This window comes from Microcaecilia unicolor, chromosome 1 (genome assembly GCF_901765095.1).
Source record: "Microcaecilia unicolor chromosome 1, aMicUni1.1, whole genome shotgun sequence".
NCBI lineage: Eukaryota > Metazoa > Chordata > Amphibia > Gymnophiona > Siphonopidae > Microcaecilia > Microcaecilia unicolor.
Genome location: NC_044031.1, coordinates 174,372,392 through 174,393,345, shown reverse-complemented (window position 1 = coordinate 174,393,345; position 20,954 = coordinate 174,372,392). Strand labels below are relative to the sequence as shown.

At 44.0% G+C, this 20,954-nt stretch overlaps 1 protein-coding gene across 5 annotated transcripts in view; it reads right to left on the bottom strand.

Moving 5' to 3' along the window:
- Nucleotides 1-18,757: 18,757 nt before the first annotated feature.
- LOC115469837 (oxidoreductase NAD-binding domain-containing protein 1-like) overlaps nt 18,758-20,954 on the bottom strand; it is a 114,150-nt gene continuing 111,953 nt past the window's right edge. For all 5 annotated transcript variants that reach the window (XM_030202583.1, XM_030202550.1, XM_030202566.1 and 2 more), the window contains exon 8: nt 18,758-19,036. In XM_030202583.1, coding sequence (XP_030058443.1) covers nt 18,882-19,036 — 155 coding nt within the window. In that variant the 3' untranslated portion in view covers nt 18,758-18,881. The remainder of the gene's footprint in view (nt 19,037-20,954) is intronic.

The following is a 20,954-nucleotide window of genomic DNA, read 5'->3' as shown; positions in this document are numbered from 1 at the left end:
ACCGTGAAGTGCACTGAAAACATGTACTGGACTAAAATGTCCCTACTGAAACTGGATAAGGCAGTAGTTCTGTCATAATAAACCCATGTCCACTATTTCTTCACTGACCTGATGAAGGAAACACTCAAAACATAGTCATCAATTATTAAGTTAGTCCAGTAGAAAGCTATAACCTGCAACATGATGGAACCTTATTTCTATGTTTGGATGGACTAGCAGCAACCAAAATGCTGTGGCTATAGGGGAAAACCCATCTGTGTCTTTGGCGACTGGTCTGAAACAACTATTTATCAAGCTATATTAAGGTAAGAGAAAAATGCTGTCCAATACCTTAATGTCAGATTTAAATTTTCCATGGGTTGTGTCTTCTACAGATTTCTTGGGTCAGACTTTGACATGCGACAGAATACAGTCTTATATAAAAGAGTTTCTCAGTTTCTTCAAATGAACAGTCAAATATCAGGAGCATTAGGAAAGGGTATACGTGCTGTAATAACATTTGCTAATTAAGGTTTTGCCAGCATTTAAATTCTAAATTACATCCTTTGGGATATAAAATCTCATGAGATATATCTTTCATTGAATATTGATATACAAGCTGTTGGCCCAGCTGCAGTGTTTAATTTAAAAAGGCTGTTGAGTTATTAAAAAGCTACAGAGAGAATAACCAAATATATTTGAATAGGATAGTTCAAAGCTTTTCCCATTTTTATACCCACTGTAAAAGTTTAATAACTCAAAAGCCATTTTCCTTTTACAGGCACTGATAACTTAATGTTCCACAATTGTCAGAAGCCCCCACCATTTACTGTGGGGCTTTTTTTTACTAAAGCATGGCACAGGCTAACAGAATTAGCTTGCACTAGATCAGTGGTTCCCAAACGTTTTCTGTTCATGGCACTGTTCGTGTCTGAGCCAATTTATCGCAGCACCCCCCCCCCCAGCCACACCTATCTTCACCCCTCCCCCCAACCGCACAGGTCTCCATCTTTTTCTCTGCATAAATATAACAGTGCTAGGGTGTCCCTATAACCAGCCCCTCCAAATGACACACTGATTACGATTTATAACAAACTAGTAAAACATGCCCGTTTCAGGCGCAAATGAAACGGGCGGTAGCAAGGTTTTCCTCCCGAACCCCCCCCCCTCCCTGCTCACCCCTTCGGCGTTGTGAAGGCACTGACTGCCATTGTTGCGGACCTCGTCAACGCACGCCAACGCCACCTTCAATGTGCTGAGTCGTTGGTTGTGAAGCCACTGACGCCATTGCTCCGCCCTCGACGTCATCACGTTTGACGCGAGGGCGGGGCCCCAACACAGTGATTTCGGTGGCTTCACCACCACGAACCCTTCGAACCGGAAGGAAGTGCCCGGAGGAACTGACAGTGACGTTAGTGTCCTCAGAACGTTGAGGGTGAGTTTTATTATATAGGATTACTACTCTACCTATGAAAGGAATTCCATTATTATACTTCCTCTTTGTAGATCAGTATGCTGCACAAGCCAGTATGCTTAAAAATATAAATGAAATTAAATAAAAAATGCTACCAACAATGAAGAATGACAAATTGGATGCAGCAGCTCTTAGATTTGCTTGCTTTGTTTTGAATGGGAAGGGAAACCGAGACTGAGCTATTGGCTTCAACTTTTTAACTTCATCCCGTCTCCTGTTTCCATCCAACCTCCTTGGCAGTCACCTCTGCAAGTCCCAAACGCCATCTGCTCCCTGTCCCAGTGGCCACGACAAAAAAAAGCGCGGGGCCGCAACAGCCTTCAGGCATGTGCGTCGGCTCTGCTGGTCCTCTGCCCCCACTGACATCAACTTCCAGGTCCGGGGGCAGAGGACCGGCAGAACTGACAGCACATGCCTGAAGCTGTTGCAGCCCTGCACTTGCTTTTTTTTGTTGTTCTTTTTCTGCCGCTGTCTGCAGTAGCGGTTCAGGCAGGAAGTTGGGATTTGCTGCGGCACCCCAGAGTGTTCGCTGTGGTGCACCAGGGTGCCGCGGTGCACAGTTTGGGAACCGCTGCACTAGATGCTTCATAACCTATTTTATACCTATGGACAAATGGCACTGAGGGGTCCTTTAACTAAGGCTTGCCTAAAAGTGGCCTGCACTAGTGTGGGTGCGTGTATCGAACGTGAGCTGGACCGTTTCTCAACCACATCTAGAAAAAAAGGGGGGCAGTTTTGGGCTGGAAAATGGACGTGTGGCAAAATGAAAATCAGTGTGCATCTATTTATGGCCTGAGCCCTTAACGCCACCCATTGACTTAGCGGTAACCATTCAGCGAGTGCCAACTGCCAATTACCGCAAATTCAGAATTACTGCCCAGGGCACGTTAGCTGGGCGGTAATGTCTTTTTTTCATGCTCTGGATGCACGTAGTCTCTTACACACCTTTACTAAAGCTTTGTGAGCGCTAAGGGACCATAATGGCTCCTTAGCGCACACAAAGCTTTAGTTCAAGGGCCCCTAAATTGGTTATAATTCTAATTCCACATGCTGTCATCTTTGTTCATTCTTGTGGCAACACACAGCTATCTCCACTTTCTCCCAAAAGCATTTTCTGATCTAGGTATATCATGGTATGCTGGTCCTGAAGTACAACTCCTACAATATGGTGCAGCAAAGGTTGATTTGTTTGGTTGTCAAAGAAAAACAAAATTGGATCGGGCTGTTGGTATGACAGTACAGTCACTGAAAATCAGCTATTACCAACTCCCCTGTAGGGAAGAGATACCAGTTAGTTCAAGTCATTGAAGACAGAGTCCGTCTTATTTTCTGTCATCATTATATATCGTGAAGTTTGATCCTTATATTTGTATAGCAAAAGCAAAACTGTAGCTGCCCAAATGCTTAGGGAAGATAGTACAGACTAGCTCAGAGTTTTTACATTTTATACGTTTTCTTGTTACTTTGACATACAGAAAAAGTAGCAAATGGGCAACACATCCGATCAAATAACAATCTCTTGAAACCTAAAACTTTTCAGCACTGGGGTAACTGGACCTAAGAAGTAACAAAACGCATACGTCACAAAAAACATAATTAAATAGGAAAAAATTAAACCCATAATCTTCAAAGAAAAAAAAATACCATCGTACATCTAGCGGCTAACCATCGTTATGGACATTTCATCACCTGATGCTTCATCACAGAGCTAGTTCATAACGTAACACTTCATCATTGTAGACACTGAATAGGAGTGGAAGGAGCAAAACAGTGTCGGAGAGCAGAGAACAGCTTAGAGGTGTGGAGAAAGAAAAACAACCAATCAGCAGGGGGAAAGCCCTATGTCAGCTGGGGAGGATTTCATCAGCAACGAACGCATTATCATCAAACCCGCAGACAAAGGAGGTGCAGTGGTAATTATGGACATACAAAAATACATTGAAGAGGGGCACAGACAGCTCTCAAACAATAAATACTACAGGAAACTAACTGAGGACCCCACACAGGATTACACAAAACAGCTGAAAGACCTTATCAAAACATTTCCTACACAAGCGCAACCTCGCCTGAAGAAACTCATACCAAACCAGCCTGCTGTGGGCTCATTCTACATGCTACCCAAGATCCACAAACCGGGAAACCCTGGCAGACCAATCATATCAGGTATTGGCACACTCACGGAAGAAATATCTGGATTCATAGAGGGAATTCTGAAACCTCTCGTACACAAAACTAACAGCTTCATACAAGACACCACAGACTTTCTAAATAAATTGAAAAATATCAAGCAACTACCACCTAACACCCTTCTGGTCACGATGGATGTAGAATCACTATACAGCAACATTCCACATGCGGATGGCATAGCTGCATGTGGAAGACTCCTAAAAAAATCCACACTGGACCATCAATACTCACCAGAAACTATTACAAAATTAATCAAATTCATTTTAACTCACAACTACTTCCGCTTTAACAATGATATCTATCTGCAAAAAATGGGCACTGTGATGGGCACCAGGACAGCACCCCAATATGCCAACCTTTTTATGGCTGAGCTGGAAGAGACATTTCTGGATACACACCAGACCAAACCTCTAAAATACTACCGGTACATCGATGACATTTTTATGATTTGGACGGAGGGTGAAGAAACTCTGAAACAATTTTATTCTGCCTTCAATACATACCATCCTACAATCAGATTCAAAATTGACTACTCCCCAGAAAAAGTCAATTTTTTGGACACCACGGTCTCAATCAGTGATGGCTGTATACAAACATCTATATACAAGAAACCCACAGACAGATGCAGCTACCTCCACAACTCCAGCTTCCATCCTTCACATACAAAAAGATCCATCATTTACAGCCAAGCCACAAGATACCACTGTATCTGCTCTGACCCAGGGGACAGAGACAGACACCTTAAAAGCCTGACTGCATCCTTCAAACAGAAAGGCTACAACCCCAAAATAATCTCCAAGAATATTGCCTCTTCCCTCAAAACACCCAGGGAGAATCTGCTACAGTACAAGGAGAAAAAATCCACAGACAGAATCCCTCTTGTAGTGACATACAATCCAGAGCTGGAAAAACTGAGGAAAATCATAAGAGATCTACAACCTATACTCCAGGAGGATGAATTACTGAAAGAGATATTCCCATCCCCACCAGTACTGGCCTTCCAACAGCCACCCAACTTAAAACACAAGCTAATCAGAAGTAAATTTCCATCACAGACTGAAAAGGAACAGAAGGGCACACTTCCCTGTAATTTATCCAGTTGCAAACTATGCCAAAATATTTCACAGGACCCCAAAGTCATCCACAAAGGAAAGATATTCAACATAAAGGGATCTTTCACTTGCTCATCTTCCAATGTGGTATATATCATTCAGTGTAAAAAATGTAACAAAGGATGCTATATTGGAGAAACAGGCCAGATGCTTAAGACAAGATTCAATTTACATAGACATCACATGAACAATACTGGTGCCAGTAGGGTTCCCACGCCTGTTGGTCAACATTTTACAGGACCAGGACACTGTACCAGTGACTTCACAGTGAGAATCCTGAAAGGTAACTTTAAAACCATACAAGAACGTAAGACTTTGAAGCAGTGGCGTAGCTACGTGGGGCCTGAGGGGGTCCGGGCCCCCGCAGATTCGCCCCTGGCCCCCTGCCGACGACCCCCCTCCCGCCACCATCGCCGCCAGCCCCGCTACCACATGATTTACCTTGATTGCTGGCGGTGATGCCCAAACCCCGCCAGCCAAGAGTGTTCTTCAGCGCTGGAGTTAGTAAACTCCGGCGCCTTCATTCAAGGAAGTTCGTATGAAGGATCAGCTGGTTTTGACGCATTTACGTCCTGCACCGTGCATGTAGCCCCGTGCAGGACGTAAATGCGTCAAAACCAGCTGATCCTTCAGACGAACTTCCTTGAATGAAGGCGCCGGAGTTTACTAACTCCAGCGCTGAAGAACACTCTTGGCTGGCGGGGTTTGGGCATCCCCGCCAGCAATCAAGGTAAATCATGCGGTAGCGGGGCTGGCGGCGATGGTGGGGGAGGGTTGGTGGCGGGAGGGGGGGTGGGAGTTTAAGAGTGTCGGCGCGATCGAGCGGGGGAAGGGGGGTTGCCGGAGGGGGGGGAGGCGGCTTAACAGTGCCCCCCCATCTCGGGCTCTGGCCCCCCCTCCTGGCAAGGTCTGGCTACGCCCCTGCTTTGAAGTCAGAATGATTGAATATTTTAACACCCAACAGAAAGGACTTAACAAGGATCTGGGGTTCCTAGCCCATTATAAACCATAAAGCTGTATTTCTGTGTTGATCACCCCACCCCTCAATTATCCACACCCATCCTGTTAGAATATCAATGATATGCTTTGATGTCCCCATGCATACCTCGTACCCACCCCCATCCCCCCACCCTGTCAGACTGTCATAGTAATGCTTGAATGTTTTCACTTATATACACTGTCAGCTAGCACATTTGCTTATTTCCAATCTGACGAAGAAGGGCAACCTTCGAAAGCTAATCAAGAAATGTATTAAGTTATGTCCAATAAAAAAGGTATCATCTTATTTTCTTTTCCATGTTTTATTTTTTTGATTTCTATTGATAACCTTAAGAGTGGACTAACACAGCTACCACACTCCTCTATCAGCAAGGAGGAGATTCACAAGCACACTGGCAAAATTAATCGGGGGGGGGGGGGGGGGGGACAGCCTGAGGGAGAGCAAGTAAGCTGCAGGAGGAAGGTGGAGCTGGCATCAGAGCACTGCAGGGGAGAGAGTGCAGCAGCAAGGCAAAATGATTCCTGGGCATGCGCAGAACATGGACACTTACTGAGAAACTGTTTTGTGCATGTGCTAGGCGCTTTTTCTATCGAGTCCCTTGCAGAATTTCTGTGCATCTCATTTGCCTGTGATTTCTTTTGAGCATCGATCGCTGTTTAGAAAACGGTAAGTTCAACTGTGGCTGTAAAAACATGCAGTATTTAACAGCAACGTTTGAGCATCAGGGATGGTTTTAAATAAGTGTTATTATGTTGGTTTACTACTACTACTACTACTACTACTTAACATTTCTAGAGCGCTACTAGGGTTACGCAATGCTGTAAGTTGCTTGTGTCCATGGATCATATATTTTGTTAGCTGTAGAACTACATACCAAACATTTTTACTTTGGAAATTAGAATGTATTGCTTCCTGTACAGATTGGCTTTCCAACTTCATTATATAATATCTTGTTAAAACTTAATATATTGCAAAATACAAAACAAATTTTAGGAAACCTCGTTCTCTTCTTTTCCTGCTCACCTTCTAATTTCTGCACCTCAGTCCTTCCTATCTCAGATCATCACCTAATCACCCTCACACTTCATCACCCTCCCCCTCAACCTCGCCCAACTATAACCACTACCTTCAGGAATCTCCAAGCTGTCGACCCCCCTACCCTATCCTCTCACATCTCCAATCTCTTCCCGTCCATCTCGTCTTCTGAATCTGTCGACACGGCTGTCTCTACCTACAATGAAATTCTCTCCACTGCTCTGGACACCCTAGCACCATCTGTCTCTCGCCCCACTAAGCGCATTAATCCTCAGCCCTGGTTAACCCCATGCATCCGTAACCTTCGCTCCTGCACCCGATCTGCTGAACGACTGTGGAGGAAATCTCGCACCCTGTCAGAATTCACCCATTACAAATTCATGCTATCCTCCTTCCAGTCCTCCCTATTCCTTGCCAAACAGGAATATTATTCTCAATTAACCAATTCTCTTGGCTCCAACCCTCGTCGCCTCTTCGCAACCCTCAACTCCCTACTTAAAGTGCCCTCCGCTCCCACCCACCCCCTCACTCTCTCCTCAAACATTAGCTGACTACTTCCGCGACAAAGTGCAGAAGATCAACCTTGAATTCACCTCCAAGCCTTCTCCTCCCTATGACTTCTTAACCCACTCCCTCAACCAACCTAACCTATCCTCCTTCTCCTCCTTCCCTGAGATCACCGAAGAGGAAACTGCTCGCCTTCTTTCTTCCTCTAAGTGCACCACCTGTTCCTCTGACCCCATTCCCACCAATCTGCTTACCAACATCTCTCCTACAGTTAACCCCTCAATCTGTCACATTCTCAACCTCTCTCTCTCTCCACTGCTACTGTCCCTGACACCTTCAAGCAAGCTGTAGTCACTCCACTTCTTAAAAAACCATCACTTGACCCCACCTGTCCCTCCAATTACCGCCCCATCTCCCTGCTACCCTTCCTCTCCAAATTACTTGAACGCGCTGTCCACAGCCACTGCCTTGATTTCCTCTCCTCTCAGGCCATCCTTGATCCGCTTCAATCCGGCTTTCGCCCACTACACTCAACAGAAACAGCTCTCTCCAAAGTCTGCAACGACCTGTTCCTTGCCAAATCCAAAGGTCACTACTCCATCCTTATCCTCCTCGACTTGTCTGCCGCCTTCGACACCTTCAATCATAATTTACTTCTTGACACATTGTCCTCATTTGGATTCCAGGGCCCCGTCCTCTCCTGGTTCTCCTCGTATCTTTCCCAACGCACCTTCAGAGTATTTTCTAATGGCTCTTCTTCCACCCCCGTCCCACTCTCTGTTGGGGTTCCCCAAGGATCTGTCCTTGGACCGCTTCTTTTCTCAATATACACCTCTTCCCTGGGCTCACTGATCTCATCACATGGTTTCCAGTACCATCTCTTTGCCGATGACACCCAGCTCTACCTCTCCACTCCTGACATCACAGTCGAAACCCAGGCCAAAGTCTCGGCCTGCCTCTCAGATATCGCCGCCTGGATGTCCAACCGTCATCTGAAACTGAACATGGCAAAGACTGAGCTCCTTGTCTTCCCACCCAAACCCTCCTCTCCTCTTCCCCCACTCTCTGTTGACAACACCCTCATCCTCCCCGTCTCGTCAGCCCGCAATCTCGGAGTCATTTTAGACTCCTCCCTCCCCTTCTCTGCCCATATCCAGCAGACAGCTAAGACCTGTCGCTTCTTCCTCTATAATATTAGCAAAATCCGCCCATTCCTCTCTGAACAGACCACCTGAACCCTCGTCCACTCACTCGTTACCTCTCGTCTTGACTATTGCAACCTTCTCCTTGCTGGTCTCCCGCTTAGCCACCTATCCCCCCTTCAATCTGTCCAAAATTCCGCTGCACGTCTTATGTACCGCGTGAACCGATACTCTCATATCACCCCTCTCCTCAAGTCGCTTCACTGGCTCCCGATTCGCTACCGTATTCAGTTCAAGCTTCTCCTAATGACCTTCAAATGCACTCAATCTGCAGCCCCCCATTACCTCTCTACCCTCCTCTCCCCCTATGTCCCCACCCGTAACCTCCGCTCTCAGGACAAATCACTCCTATCTGTACCCTTCTCCACCACCGCTAACTCCAGACTCCGTCCCTTCTGCCTCGCATCACCTTATGCCTGGAAGACTCCCCGAGCCCATACGCCATGCGCCCTCCCTGCCCATCTTTAAGTCCTTACTTAAAACCCATCTCTTCTCCCTTGCTTTTGGCGCCTAACCACCTTCCCCATTCATGATACACTGACTACATAGTTTGTTACCTTTAGATTGTAAGCTCTCTTGAGCAGGGACTGTCCTTCCCCATGTTTTAACTTGTACAGCGCTGCGTAACCCTAGTAGCGCTATAGAAATGCTAAGTAGTAGTAGTAGTAATTCTAGAAATAATGGAGCAGACCTGGCCTAGCTATAGTCCACATAAAAAATTTTAAGGCTATGGTGCTCTTTCATGTAGTACATTGATGCTATAATGTTAAGGTCAACCATGCCAACATCTTCAGCAAAAAGCCAATGCTGTTCATGCTTCAACACATCATAAAATGGAAGGACAAAGGGGGCAGGGATGATCTCTGAGTTTTAGTACATTAGTTCTCCTGCACTTTCTGGCTGTTCCTTTCTCCAGGGGGATCTCCACACCCAACTCAAGAGCCAAAATGTAACCCCGGGAACAGTAAGTCCACCCCTGATGTAAACTAGTGGATTGTAAGGTATACATTGAATAAAACAAAAGAAATAGGCAGACCAAAAGAGGAACTTATACAATATTTGTTTGGTAAGCTTTATGATGTTACAATTTAAGGACTAATTTTTGGATTTAGCTCACACCATTTTTCAGTAGCAGCTGAAAGTGAGTTACATTCAAATACACCCTGTCCCCTAAGGGCTTACAATCTAATTTTTGTACCTGAAAGGTTAAGTGACTTGCCCAAATCACATACATACTGTAAATTCTAGGGGCCCTCTTTGCACCCCAGGAATACCCTTCTGTAGGGCCAAAGGGTCTGTTCTTCCACTATGTGTTGGGCCGCCTGCCTAAATCCTTTTGATATTCCATTCCAGTGATATGTCTCTTGTGTAGATACCAGAAGGCATAATTCTAGGATACTGTCCATGACCATAGTCTTCTGTCTATCAGGATCTAAGTAGATACTTGTACATTTAAGTGTCTATAAATATATGGTATTAGAAATCTATAAAATTTAGTGTAAAAAGTGCATGTGTGTCTTAGCTTCTAGTTAAAATGACAGGTAAAGAGTAATTGGAAATAGAGACAGAGATAGATTTCAGAGAGAAGACTTTAATCTTACCAAGTTGTTCAATTAAGTACAGACATCAAACAGATTCTGGATATAACCGGACAGAGAGCTCCGCTGCTTCCAATGCGTTGGGGAAGGACTCCGAAACTAAGGCAAAATCTCCCTTCTTTTATACCCACTGCTTTCAATAGAAGTCTATGGCAGGACACTTTTTTATAATATTTCACAATTTCTGAGATCATACTTTCGCATCCGGCCAGGTGCTTCCGTTCTTGTAAACAACTTGTTCCTTAATACCAAAAATATCTGTTCTAGCTATTACAAATTATTGTGCAACTTCCTCTTTTGTCAACATGTTTTCTCCTCTGCCAGAACATCTTATTCTTAGCATATCAGTTTCACTTCCCCTTTTTCTATTTCATCTTATAGAAAGACAAACTCCATTTTAATAAGTGCTACATTCAATTTGTACCTGATTTTATTAAGACTCATCTATAAGGCCATTAGTAGGTTATCAGGCCTAGTTAGTGCTTTTCAGCTGTACAAAGCTATGTAGCTTGGCCCACCACTATTCCAGTGGATAGATCTTAAACTAGAACGCATATTAACTTGCAGGAAAAGCAAGTCCTTGCTCAGCCAGTCATAGATTTTTAAACCTAGCTGGTATTTTTACAGCCTGAGTCCTAAAATCTGGCCTTCCACCCTTCCGGTGGGCATCCAGTGAGGGCCTCTTGCTGTAGTATAATTATACAATACCTACCATCAAGGAATAAATAATATAAAGGGTGGAATCCATATTTTATATGAATTATAATCCAGTTACAGTAAACGTTTTTTAAAGATATATCAAAAGTAAATCTTTCATCCGTTCGCCTCATTCCTGGAATCAATACTGCCGATGCTATCAGATCCAGCATGTGTTTCATGGTCTGACACTGTAGGACTATACACTACCCCCCTCAATTCCATCGTAGCAATTATGTCCCAGCGACTACTTAATGAAAGGAAGTATTGTAAAACACTTACCAGAACCAGTTAGGCAGAACAACCACAAAGAAAAACAAAAAGACAAATAATAAAGCATGAGCAATTCATGGAAAGGTTCTGGATAAGCATCAAGTACTTAAGTAGTTCTCTCAGTCATTTTCAGGATTGAGATAATGATTTATTTATGATCCAGTCTGGACACCTGATCTTGGACTTTGAAGGCATAGTCAGTGACATTTAACAGATTGATCCTGGTTGTTATTATATGTATATTACAAACAGAGAAGCAAAGAGTAGGAAATCTACCACAAAAATCAGAAAATCTTTCAAGATGTAATGAGCACTGCAGATACATTACACAGGAATGAAAGGGTACAGTATACCTGGGAAACAGCTAGTGAAATTAACAATTTCGAACAGTGACAGCAAACTATGATCCTTTAGAAACCACTGTATTCCCTGGTTTTCATAATTACAGAATCTAGTTTACACATTATTTTTATACTTTGGTTATCCTGGAACTATTTATTTGCTGCAGTCAGGGGTTGAAGAATCTGCTATCCTTGATCCTCTGGTAGGAGAAAAGGTGCGTGTGTGGGGGGGGGGGGGGGGTCCCTCACCCCAAATCTAGTTCACAGAGCATAGAAACTCCAAATTATAGCTGTTCATTCATTACCAAAACTCTATTTTGTGTCCTGACAACTAACTTTGCCTTTCAGGTCAATTAGAATGAGCTTTGTTAGGCTATGCCACTATGAGCCATCAGTCACAATTCTCTCTCTCAACTCACTTATTCCAGTCACTGGAATGGCAATCTTTGGCCAACACCTATGCAATAAAGGTTCCATCCACAATCATGCAACTGTGTGGCCACAAAATATCACCATTGCACAATAACTAGGATACCCTCCGTTCCACTCCAGTGGTTATGGATCATGCCTCTTCAGCATCCCTAGTTATCCTGGAAAGCAGAACCCAGCAACCACACCAGTCCACAGAGAGATCCCAATAGATTGTTTTGTTTTACAGGAATTTTTTTTTTTAATTCTGATCTAGAAGTCCAATTTAATATAAAAAATTATACTGTTTCACAAACTATGTTTGTGATCCTATGATTTATAAAACCAGTTTTCTATTTTAAAATACACTTTTACTCCCAAAGCAAAGCTCAGCACAATTATAATACAGCTCTGTAACAAGTATGCATTGTGAGATTTTTAATAAGGATCACATTAGCAGCCATATGAAAATAATCTTACTTTAAAATAAATTAGATGGTGAAGTCATTTCCTTACATGCCTTTACAGGCCATGTGCTCATCACAACAATCTGCTAATGATCCACATAAGATTATTCACTTTGAGGTCTCTAGACACTGTGCTTACAGAGTGGTGGTTCCAGCATTTGAGATACCCTATCCACAGATTCAGCCCTGAAAGAATTAAAATGAAAAAAAAAAAAAAACTGGGGGGGGGGCTGCATTTGGAAACTAGTGGGCCTAAGGCTGTCATCTATAAGAGCATTTGCAGGGACAGTCCGATCATTAGGCCACCTGAAGCGGGGGCCTCAGGCAGCACTCTTCTAGGAGAGGCATCTCCCCCTTCCTTCCTCCAACTCATTCCCCAAGTTTACCTCTTCATATTTTTTACATAGTAACATAGTAGATGATGGCAGAGAAAGACCTGCATGGTCCATCCAGTCTGCCCAACAAGATAACTCATATGTGCTACTTTTTGTGCATACCTGACCTTGATTAGTATCTGCCATTTTCAGGGCACAGACCGTAGAAGTCTGCCCAGCAGAAGGGAACACTGGAGGCGAGATGATGTCAGGAGTAGAGAATCACGTGACATCGGGGGGGGGGGGGAGGGCAGAGAATTGATGGACATGGATGGGAGGACAGTCATAGGTGCCCCGTATATGAGGCTTGAGAACCCTGACCTCCACCTGGCTGCTGCCCCCCCCCCAAAAAAAAACGCAGGGCTGCCTGGCGCAGCAGCGCTGCAGCCAGGCAGCTCTCAGATGGTCCCTCCAGTCCTTCCCGCCCTCAGCTCCCTGATCGACAGCCCTCCTCTCCGTTCCTCCCCCCCTTGCGCATTTAACCCTTTTACTTTCAGGCGCAATGGCAGAGGTCAACACGGCTTCTCTCTTCCCTCACACAGTGTCCCGCTTTTTGTGATGATGCATTTCCTGTTTCCGCGAGGGCAGGACACTGTGTGAGGGAAGGGAGAAGCTGTGTTGTCCTCTTCATTGCTGTCGCTGCGCCTGAAAGTAAAAGGGTTAAATATGCGGGGGAGGAACGGAGAGGAGGGCTGTCAGGGAGCTGAGGGAGGGCAGAGAGAATCGCTGGACATGGATGGGAGGGCTGGGGGAAAGAAGAGATGGCTGGAATTGGAGAGGAGGGCAGGGGGAGAGAAGAGATCGCTGGACAGGACAGGAGGGCAGGGGAGAGAGGAAATTTGCTGGGCGTGGATGGATGGAGGGAAGGGGAGAATTGAGAGTCACTGGACATGGATGGATGGATGGAGGGCAGGGGAGGAGAATTGCTGGACATGAATGGACAAATGGGGGCAGGGGAGAGAGGAAATTTGCTGGATATGGGTGGATGGAGGAGAGGGCAGGGGAGAATGGAGAGTTCCTGGACATGGATGGAGGGGAGGGCAGGGGAGATAGGAGAATTGCTAAACATGGATGGATGAATGGAGGGGACAGGGGAGAAAGCAAATTTGCTGGATATGGGTAGATGGATGGATGGAGGAGAGGGAAGGGGAGAATTGAGAGTTGCTGGACATGGATGTATGGAGGGAAGGGCAGGGGAGAGAGAATTGTTGGACATGAATGGATGAATGGGGGTAGGGGAGAGAGAAAATATGCTGGATATGGGTGGATGGAGGAGAGGGCAGGGGAAAATGGAGAGTTGCTGGACATGGATGGATGAAGGGGAGGGAAGTCAGGAAGGATATGCACATGGATGGAGGGGAGAAATGCTGGACAAGGATTGAGGGGAGGGAAGAGAGGAGAAATGCTGAACATGGATGGAGTCTGCATACTCTTATCTTTTAACAATCCATATGTCATACCCCTGGAGCATATTACTCATTATACACCCTTGCCAATTATTAGTTATCATGACAGAACATTTCTCCTAACAGTTCCCTTAAAAACAATGGCCATTACATGATAACCTTGCTTTGTGTGAGAAATGGGCCTTACTAGCCCTCTATAATTTGTCACTTTTTATCATTTGAGAGAGAAATGTGTGATTCATTGGACTATGACAGCATTATTAATATATTCAATGTTTTTGTGCCGGTACAGCGTAACGGCACCTTTTTTCTGAGGGCCTGCCTTCAGCTCCCCAACTTTCCGTTTGTGCCCCCTGCATTGAAATCTACTTTTTACCTGAAGTTGCAGCAGCAAACCGGCAGTGAAAGCAGCAGGCAGGCTCACCTCCTCGTCGCTTCCCTTCCCTCTATGTCCCGCCTTCCTCTGATGTAATTTTCTTTCCGCGAGATCGGGACTCTGAGAGGAATGGGAATGGAAGAGACAAGGAGGCGAGCCTGCTTGCTGATTTCACTGCCGGTTCGCTGCTGCTTCAGGTAAAAAGTAGATTTCAAGGCAGGGGCACGAACGGAAAGCCAGGGAGCTGAGGGCGGGCAGGTGGGTCTGGGGTTGGAATGATCTCAGAGGCAGGTGGAGGCTGGGGCAAGTCACTGGACATGGAAGGAAGGGGGAGGATAGGGGGCAAAGGAGAATCGATGGACATGGAGGGGAGGGAAGGATAAGGGCAAAGGAGAATCGCTGGACATGGATGGGAGGGTAGGGCAGGGGAGAGAGAATTGCTAGACATGGATGGAAGGCCAGAGGAGAATCGCTGGACAGAGATGGGAGGGGAGAGAGGAGAGTTGCTGGACATGGATGGGTGGAGGGGAGGGCAGGAGAAATGCTGGCCATGGATGGAGTGGAGGGCAGGGAACAGAAATGTTGGAGGGAAGGAAAGACAGAGGAAGGAGATGCACATGGATGGAGGGGAGAGAGCTGAAATGCTTGACATGGATAGAGAGGAGGAGAGAGAGAGGAAGTGAGATGAACATGGATGGGATGGGAGGGGGAGAGGAGGAAAGAGAGAGGAAGTGAGATGAACATGGAGGGGAGGGGAGGGGGAGAGGAGGAAAGAGAGGAAGTGAGATGAACATGGATGGAGGGGGAGAGGAGAAATGCTGTACATGGATGGAGGAGAGGGAAGACAGAGGAGATGCCCACGGATTTAGTGGAGACGAGAAATTCTGGACATGGATGGAGGAGAGTGGAGAGAGTTGAAATGCTGGACATGGATGGAGGGGAGGGAAGAGAGGAAGTGAGATGAACATGGATGAGGGGAGGTAAGAGGAGACATGCTGGACACGGATGGATGAGAGGGAAGAGAAAGGAAGGAGATGCTTATGGATGGAGGGGAGGGAAGAATAGGAAGGAGATGCATACTGAAGGAGATGAGGGAAAGGGAAAAGAGGAGAAAAACTGCACATGGAGAAAATAGGCAAAAACTGGATCCACTCTATACCTCCTCCAGTCAAGTCTACGGAGGACCCAGCTTTCACCTATGGATTTAGAGCAAGAAATGAAGAAAGGAGGAAAGTAAAGAAATAAATGAAAAGGAAGCCCTGGAAACTAAGTTAAGGGAACACAGAGCAGCAGAATCAGAGACTGGGACCTACATGATCAGAAAAACAAAGACACCAGACAACAAAGGTAGAAAAATCACTTTATTTTCATTCTAGTGTTTGCAATATGTCCAATTTGAGAATTTACATCTGCTGTCTTTTTTTGCACTGGGTATACTGGAGCTGTAACAGCTTACAGAAATTATTTATAATGACAAAAAAATCAAGTTATTTTTTTTTATCTTATACTGGTACAGTATTTTCAATGATACCTGTTTATATGTGCCATGGCTGTTATAAGGGGTGTGGCTACCAAATGGGCAGGGCCATATATGGTGACCGAGTACCGGTACCTTTTTTCCTACAAAAAAAAAAAAGCACTGGATATATTCAACACCAAAAGACAATGCCTCGTTCTTTAGTGATAGTGTCTCAATTCTACAGAATAAGATATATGCTATCAATCTGCTAAATACTATTATACAGCTTTGGAATTGTACATTAGCACCAAATTCTAATTTACTTTTATTTAAAGCTTTACACTAATGCTGCCCATCAGGTACTTTTATAAGCCTATATACAGAAAGGAATATTAAGGCAGCAGGTCTCCTTCATGGAAAGCTATGTACACATTATAACATAGCTGAGCCCAAAAATCACCGAGATCATGACCTGAACATAAATATAGAGATTGAAGAAATTTCAATCATCTGGGACATTACTATCCTCGAAGATAAAAAGCTTGATGCAAAGAAATGGATATCGTAAGGAGAAAAGGATAGATGCGCCAGTTACAATTCTGTACTATGTGTGGAGAAATAGAAAATACTGAAATACCAATAAATGCAGAGGCTAAGAAAGTGCCAGAAAGCTATAGGAATTCTCCCAAATTCTATTGGAAGCCACCAACCTGATTAAAAAGAATTTCCAAATGTATTATGATATATTACCTATATAGGTTCTATCTTAAAAACTGTGGTAGAAATCTCTTTTGGTACAAGTCAACTGCTGAGATCAGCATTCTTTGTGAATCTGAGAATCACATATCATCTCAAACATATGCTCACATAGTGAGGTTTATTCCTGTCTTGGTGTGTGGAAAACTGACTGACTTGCAAACAAGTCCCTGAGAGACAGTAAAGATAATATCTGCCATTTGAAACAGACTATGGCCATCTTCTAGATGTCTCTTTATTTGGGACAGTACTTTTTCTTGATTTCCGATCTCCAGTTTGGTTTATGGCCAGCTTCTTCCCCTGTACCTACTTTGGACCTTTGCCTACTCCTGCTCTAGGATCTCCTCCCTTTCTTAATGGCCATCAGTACCAGGAGGCACAACTGAAGGGCGAGGTAGCTGCTACAAGTGAATACCACACTTCCCTGCCAGGGATAGCGTTTGCAAGGGAAAGGCCTCACAGCAAAGAAGAGAGGAAACATTGTCAAGCCATGATGGCATCGCTATAGAAAAAATAAAAAAATCTCCCACAGCCTCATCCATCAGTGAAAACAGAAATAGTCATCCAGTCTGTCCAGTTCTGTTATTCACACTGCTAACTAAGGATACCTCTCAGCTACTAGCACAGAGTGAGACCATTTCTAAGATTTTTCCTGACCTGTAATAATCTTTTATTTGTTCCTAAGAAGGGGATGGAAGGAACACAGTCAGGAACCCCCGAGACTTGGACTGGTGAATGCCAGCCTCAAAAGGGAGAGAAAGCAGTAGAGCCAGAGGAAGAAGCCTTGAAACGTATATTTGCCTGCTTGAAACAGCTTAAAAAGGCATATATATTATAAAGCAAAGTTGAAGGGTATGTGCCAAACTGTGGCAATTTTATTTACTACTACTACTACTACTTAGCATTTCTATAGCGCTGCCAGGGTTACGCAGCGCTGTACAAGTTTAAACATGGGGAAGGACGGTCCCTGCTCAAGAGAGCTTACAATCTAAAGGTAACAAGCTATTTTATTTAGTCAGCATCAGAAGGGAGAGAAAGTAGTAGAGCCAAAAGAAGGGAAAAAGACTTCAAAGGTATTTCCCCGTTTTGCTTAATCAGCCATGTTTGAAGGATATATGCCACTGCTGTATTTATATTGCAGGATCTGTGTTGAGATGTTTGCCATTGTAGTAGACTTATGTTTGGTCAAGTTTAAGACATGGGATAATACATTTAAAATATCAATTTTTCCATTAAGTATATATATGGTTTATGTTGACGAAGGGCAGCTGTTGGGCACAGATATCCATCATCAAGTGCATTCTAAGGTATTATTTTGTAGTATCTCAAGAAACACTATGCATACCTATATATAGTGACCTCCCATATCAGCTCTGGGCCCACCCAAAATGTCAGGTCTGGCTACACCACTGGCTCCACACCTAACTTAGGCACCAGTATTTACACCAAGTTTTACTTGGCGTTAATGGGCACACCTAGAATTAGGTTAAGGCATGGCCGCTCGGTGTATTCTAGACCGTGCCTAAATCTAGGTACAGTTTACAGAATACACCTAAGGCAGAAATATTTTCAGCACTGATTTTTCAGGCGCCATCTATAGAATCTTGTCTTATATGCGTTAAAATATGGTATTTGATTTTCTCTGTTTATTTTATCACTGTAAACCACATAGATACATGTGGTCTATTGAGCCAAACAAACATAAATATTACATAGGTCTAACGCCTCATATTGCAGATAAATACCATTCACTAAGTTGCTCTTCCGTGGAGGTTGTGATCCAAAAGTCATACACGACAGTAAAATCACAAGAACTTTCAGCAGTAAATAAAAACACAATTTCAATATATTAAAAAACATTTTTTTTTAAGTTTAGCTCCAGCTTCAGCACAATCTACTAAAGAACTATGATTAGATTGATATACTTTTACACCAATTATAGCATGAAAATGGAAACATAGCTTCTGAGGTAACTTTGTTTTCTGGTTTGCTTGTAGGCACTGTGATTTTGTCACTTCTGATCTTTGTCCAAGAATTATAGTAGTTCCCACCTCTATCAACAAATGTAGCATTCGCTGTATGGTTCTTAAATAATGATTCTACAGGTTTGTCTGTAATACTCAAATATAGCAGAAGAAGGAAAATGAACTGATATTGTCTGGAGCTGTTTATGGTGCATACATGTTGGGAGTTAAGAGTGGTGAAAGGAGAGGTCTTCAAGGAAAATGCTGCTACCACCATTGTTCAAAACGAATTTGTTCTCTAGTAACATGAAGGTTTTCCAGTTGTTTACTCAAGGATTGTATCATTGGAGGTGGACCACAGATGTAGTACAGATTATCCTTACACACATTTCTTGCCAGATCCTCTTCAGAGATTCTTCCCACTGAGAAAAAGCAAAACATGTAAAATCAAATCTATTCATGTGGGCCCTATTTGCCTTTAGATAATCAGAATTACCCCTAATAGTGCGCAAATGTGCACGCACAAATTTACATATATAGGCATCAGAATGGAGAAAACCACAGGTGCCATGGTACCTCCCAAATTAATGTTCCCTCTATGCTGCCCGGCTGCACAGCAGGCACACCAGAACCTTCCCCACTTCCTTCCTGCCAAGATCCCCACTGCTGCTGCTGTTTTACCAACAGAGGGTTGGTATTAAAGCATGATCCATCTTGTAAAACTGCAGAGGCCTATATTTAACAAATAGGGTATTCCTTTAAGGACAGATATGCTTTCAAATATCTTTGAGGACACCTTCAAAACAAACATGAAGCAAGTGCAACAGGTATTCACACTCCTTGCTTACGCCAGAAAGGCGATATTACTCCTTGGGGTCCAATCTAAGTAGGAGCTTTCTAGCTGGATTGAGTCAGTGACATGCGTCTCTCCCTAATCTCAAAGCAATACTGTGAGGGGTGGTGACATGTGAGCCAATAGGTTGAAGCCAGCAGGATAAGATGAATTTCAACTGTTAATACTACAGTGGAGTACCACTGGCATTTAGATATGTGCAATAACATAACTGACAAAGTACTTATATTGAAAGGCTTAATCCTAGGCTTAAATAATTTACTGTAATATGATGCATTATAAATGTAAAACATATAGCATGTAAGTGTGATAAGGCTGCAGCCTGTTTGTTCCATTACGTTGCTCTGGCCACCCTTCAGCTTTGTACAGAAGGAAAGAGGAGAGTGAGGGAAAAATGAGATGGGCTGGCCTGAACAAACTACAAGTGCCATGTTATGACTCAGACCTTGGTGCACAGATTCAAACTCGGTACCAAAAGTAACTCTAGGGAACAGCATCCAGTGTTCAACATTAGGAGGTTGCTATAAGATTTGGTCAGCATAAAGGACTGTACGAGAGAAAGAAAGCAGTAAAATGCTGAAGGTTACATATGATTGGTTTCTGGTAAGAGAATTCCATTAGTAGGGAAGTAAGGCCATTACTGGGCAGACTTCTATGATCCCTACACCCCTTCCCGTGCACTCCGCTCCATGGATAAATCCTTCTTATCTGTTCCCTTCTCCACTACTGCCAACTCCAGACTTCGCGCCTTCTGTCTCGCTGCACCCTACGCCTGGAATAAACTTCCTGAGCCCCTACGTCTTGCCCCATCCTTGGCCACCTTTAAATCTAGACTGAAAGCCCACCTCTTTAACATTGCTTTTGACTCGTAACCACTTGTAACCACTCGCCTCCACCTACCCTCCTCTCTTCCTTCCCGTTCACATTAATTGATTTGATTGCTTACTTTATTTATTTTTTGTCTATTAGATTGTAAGCTCTTTGAGCAGGGACTGTCTTTCTTCTATGTTTGTGCAGCGCTGCGTATGCCTTGTAGCGCTATAGAAATGCTAAATAGTAGTAGTAGTAGTAGTAGGTGTCCCAAACATGGCAAAAAAGGCAGACTTTTATGGTCTCTGTCCCAATTGTGGAAAGACAGATTTGGATGGACTGGAGAGGGCTTCGATGGCAACTCCAGTAACTGGGAAGCAGGACCAATGCCAGGAAGACTTCTACGGTGTGCGACCAGAAAATAGTAGGGACAGATCAAACAGAAGTTTGCATTTTCTGTGTCACATTCATATCAGATGCTATCAACATCTCAGAGAGGGAGGGGAGACAACTTATGGCTGATGGTGAGTAAAATGTCATTTTGCAACATTTTATTAGGATTTATTTACTGCCTTTTTGAAAGAATTCACTCAAGGCAGTGTACAGTAAGAGTAAACCAAACATAAGCAATAGACAATTACAGCAGTAAAAATATTCAAATAATACAAAGTATGGCA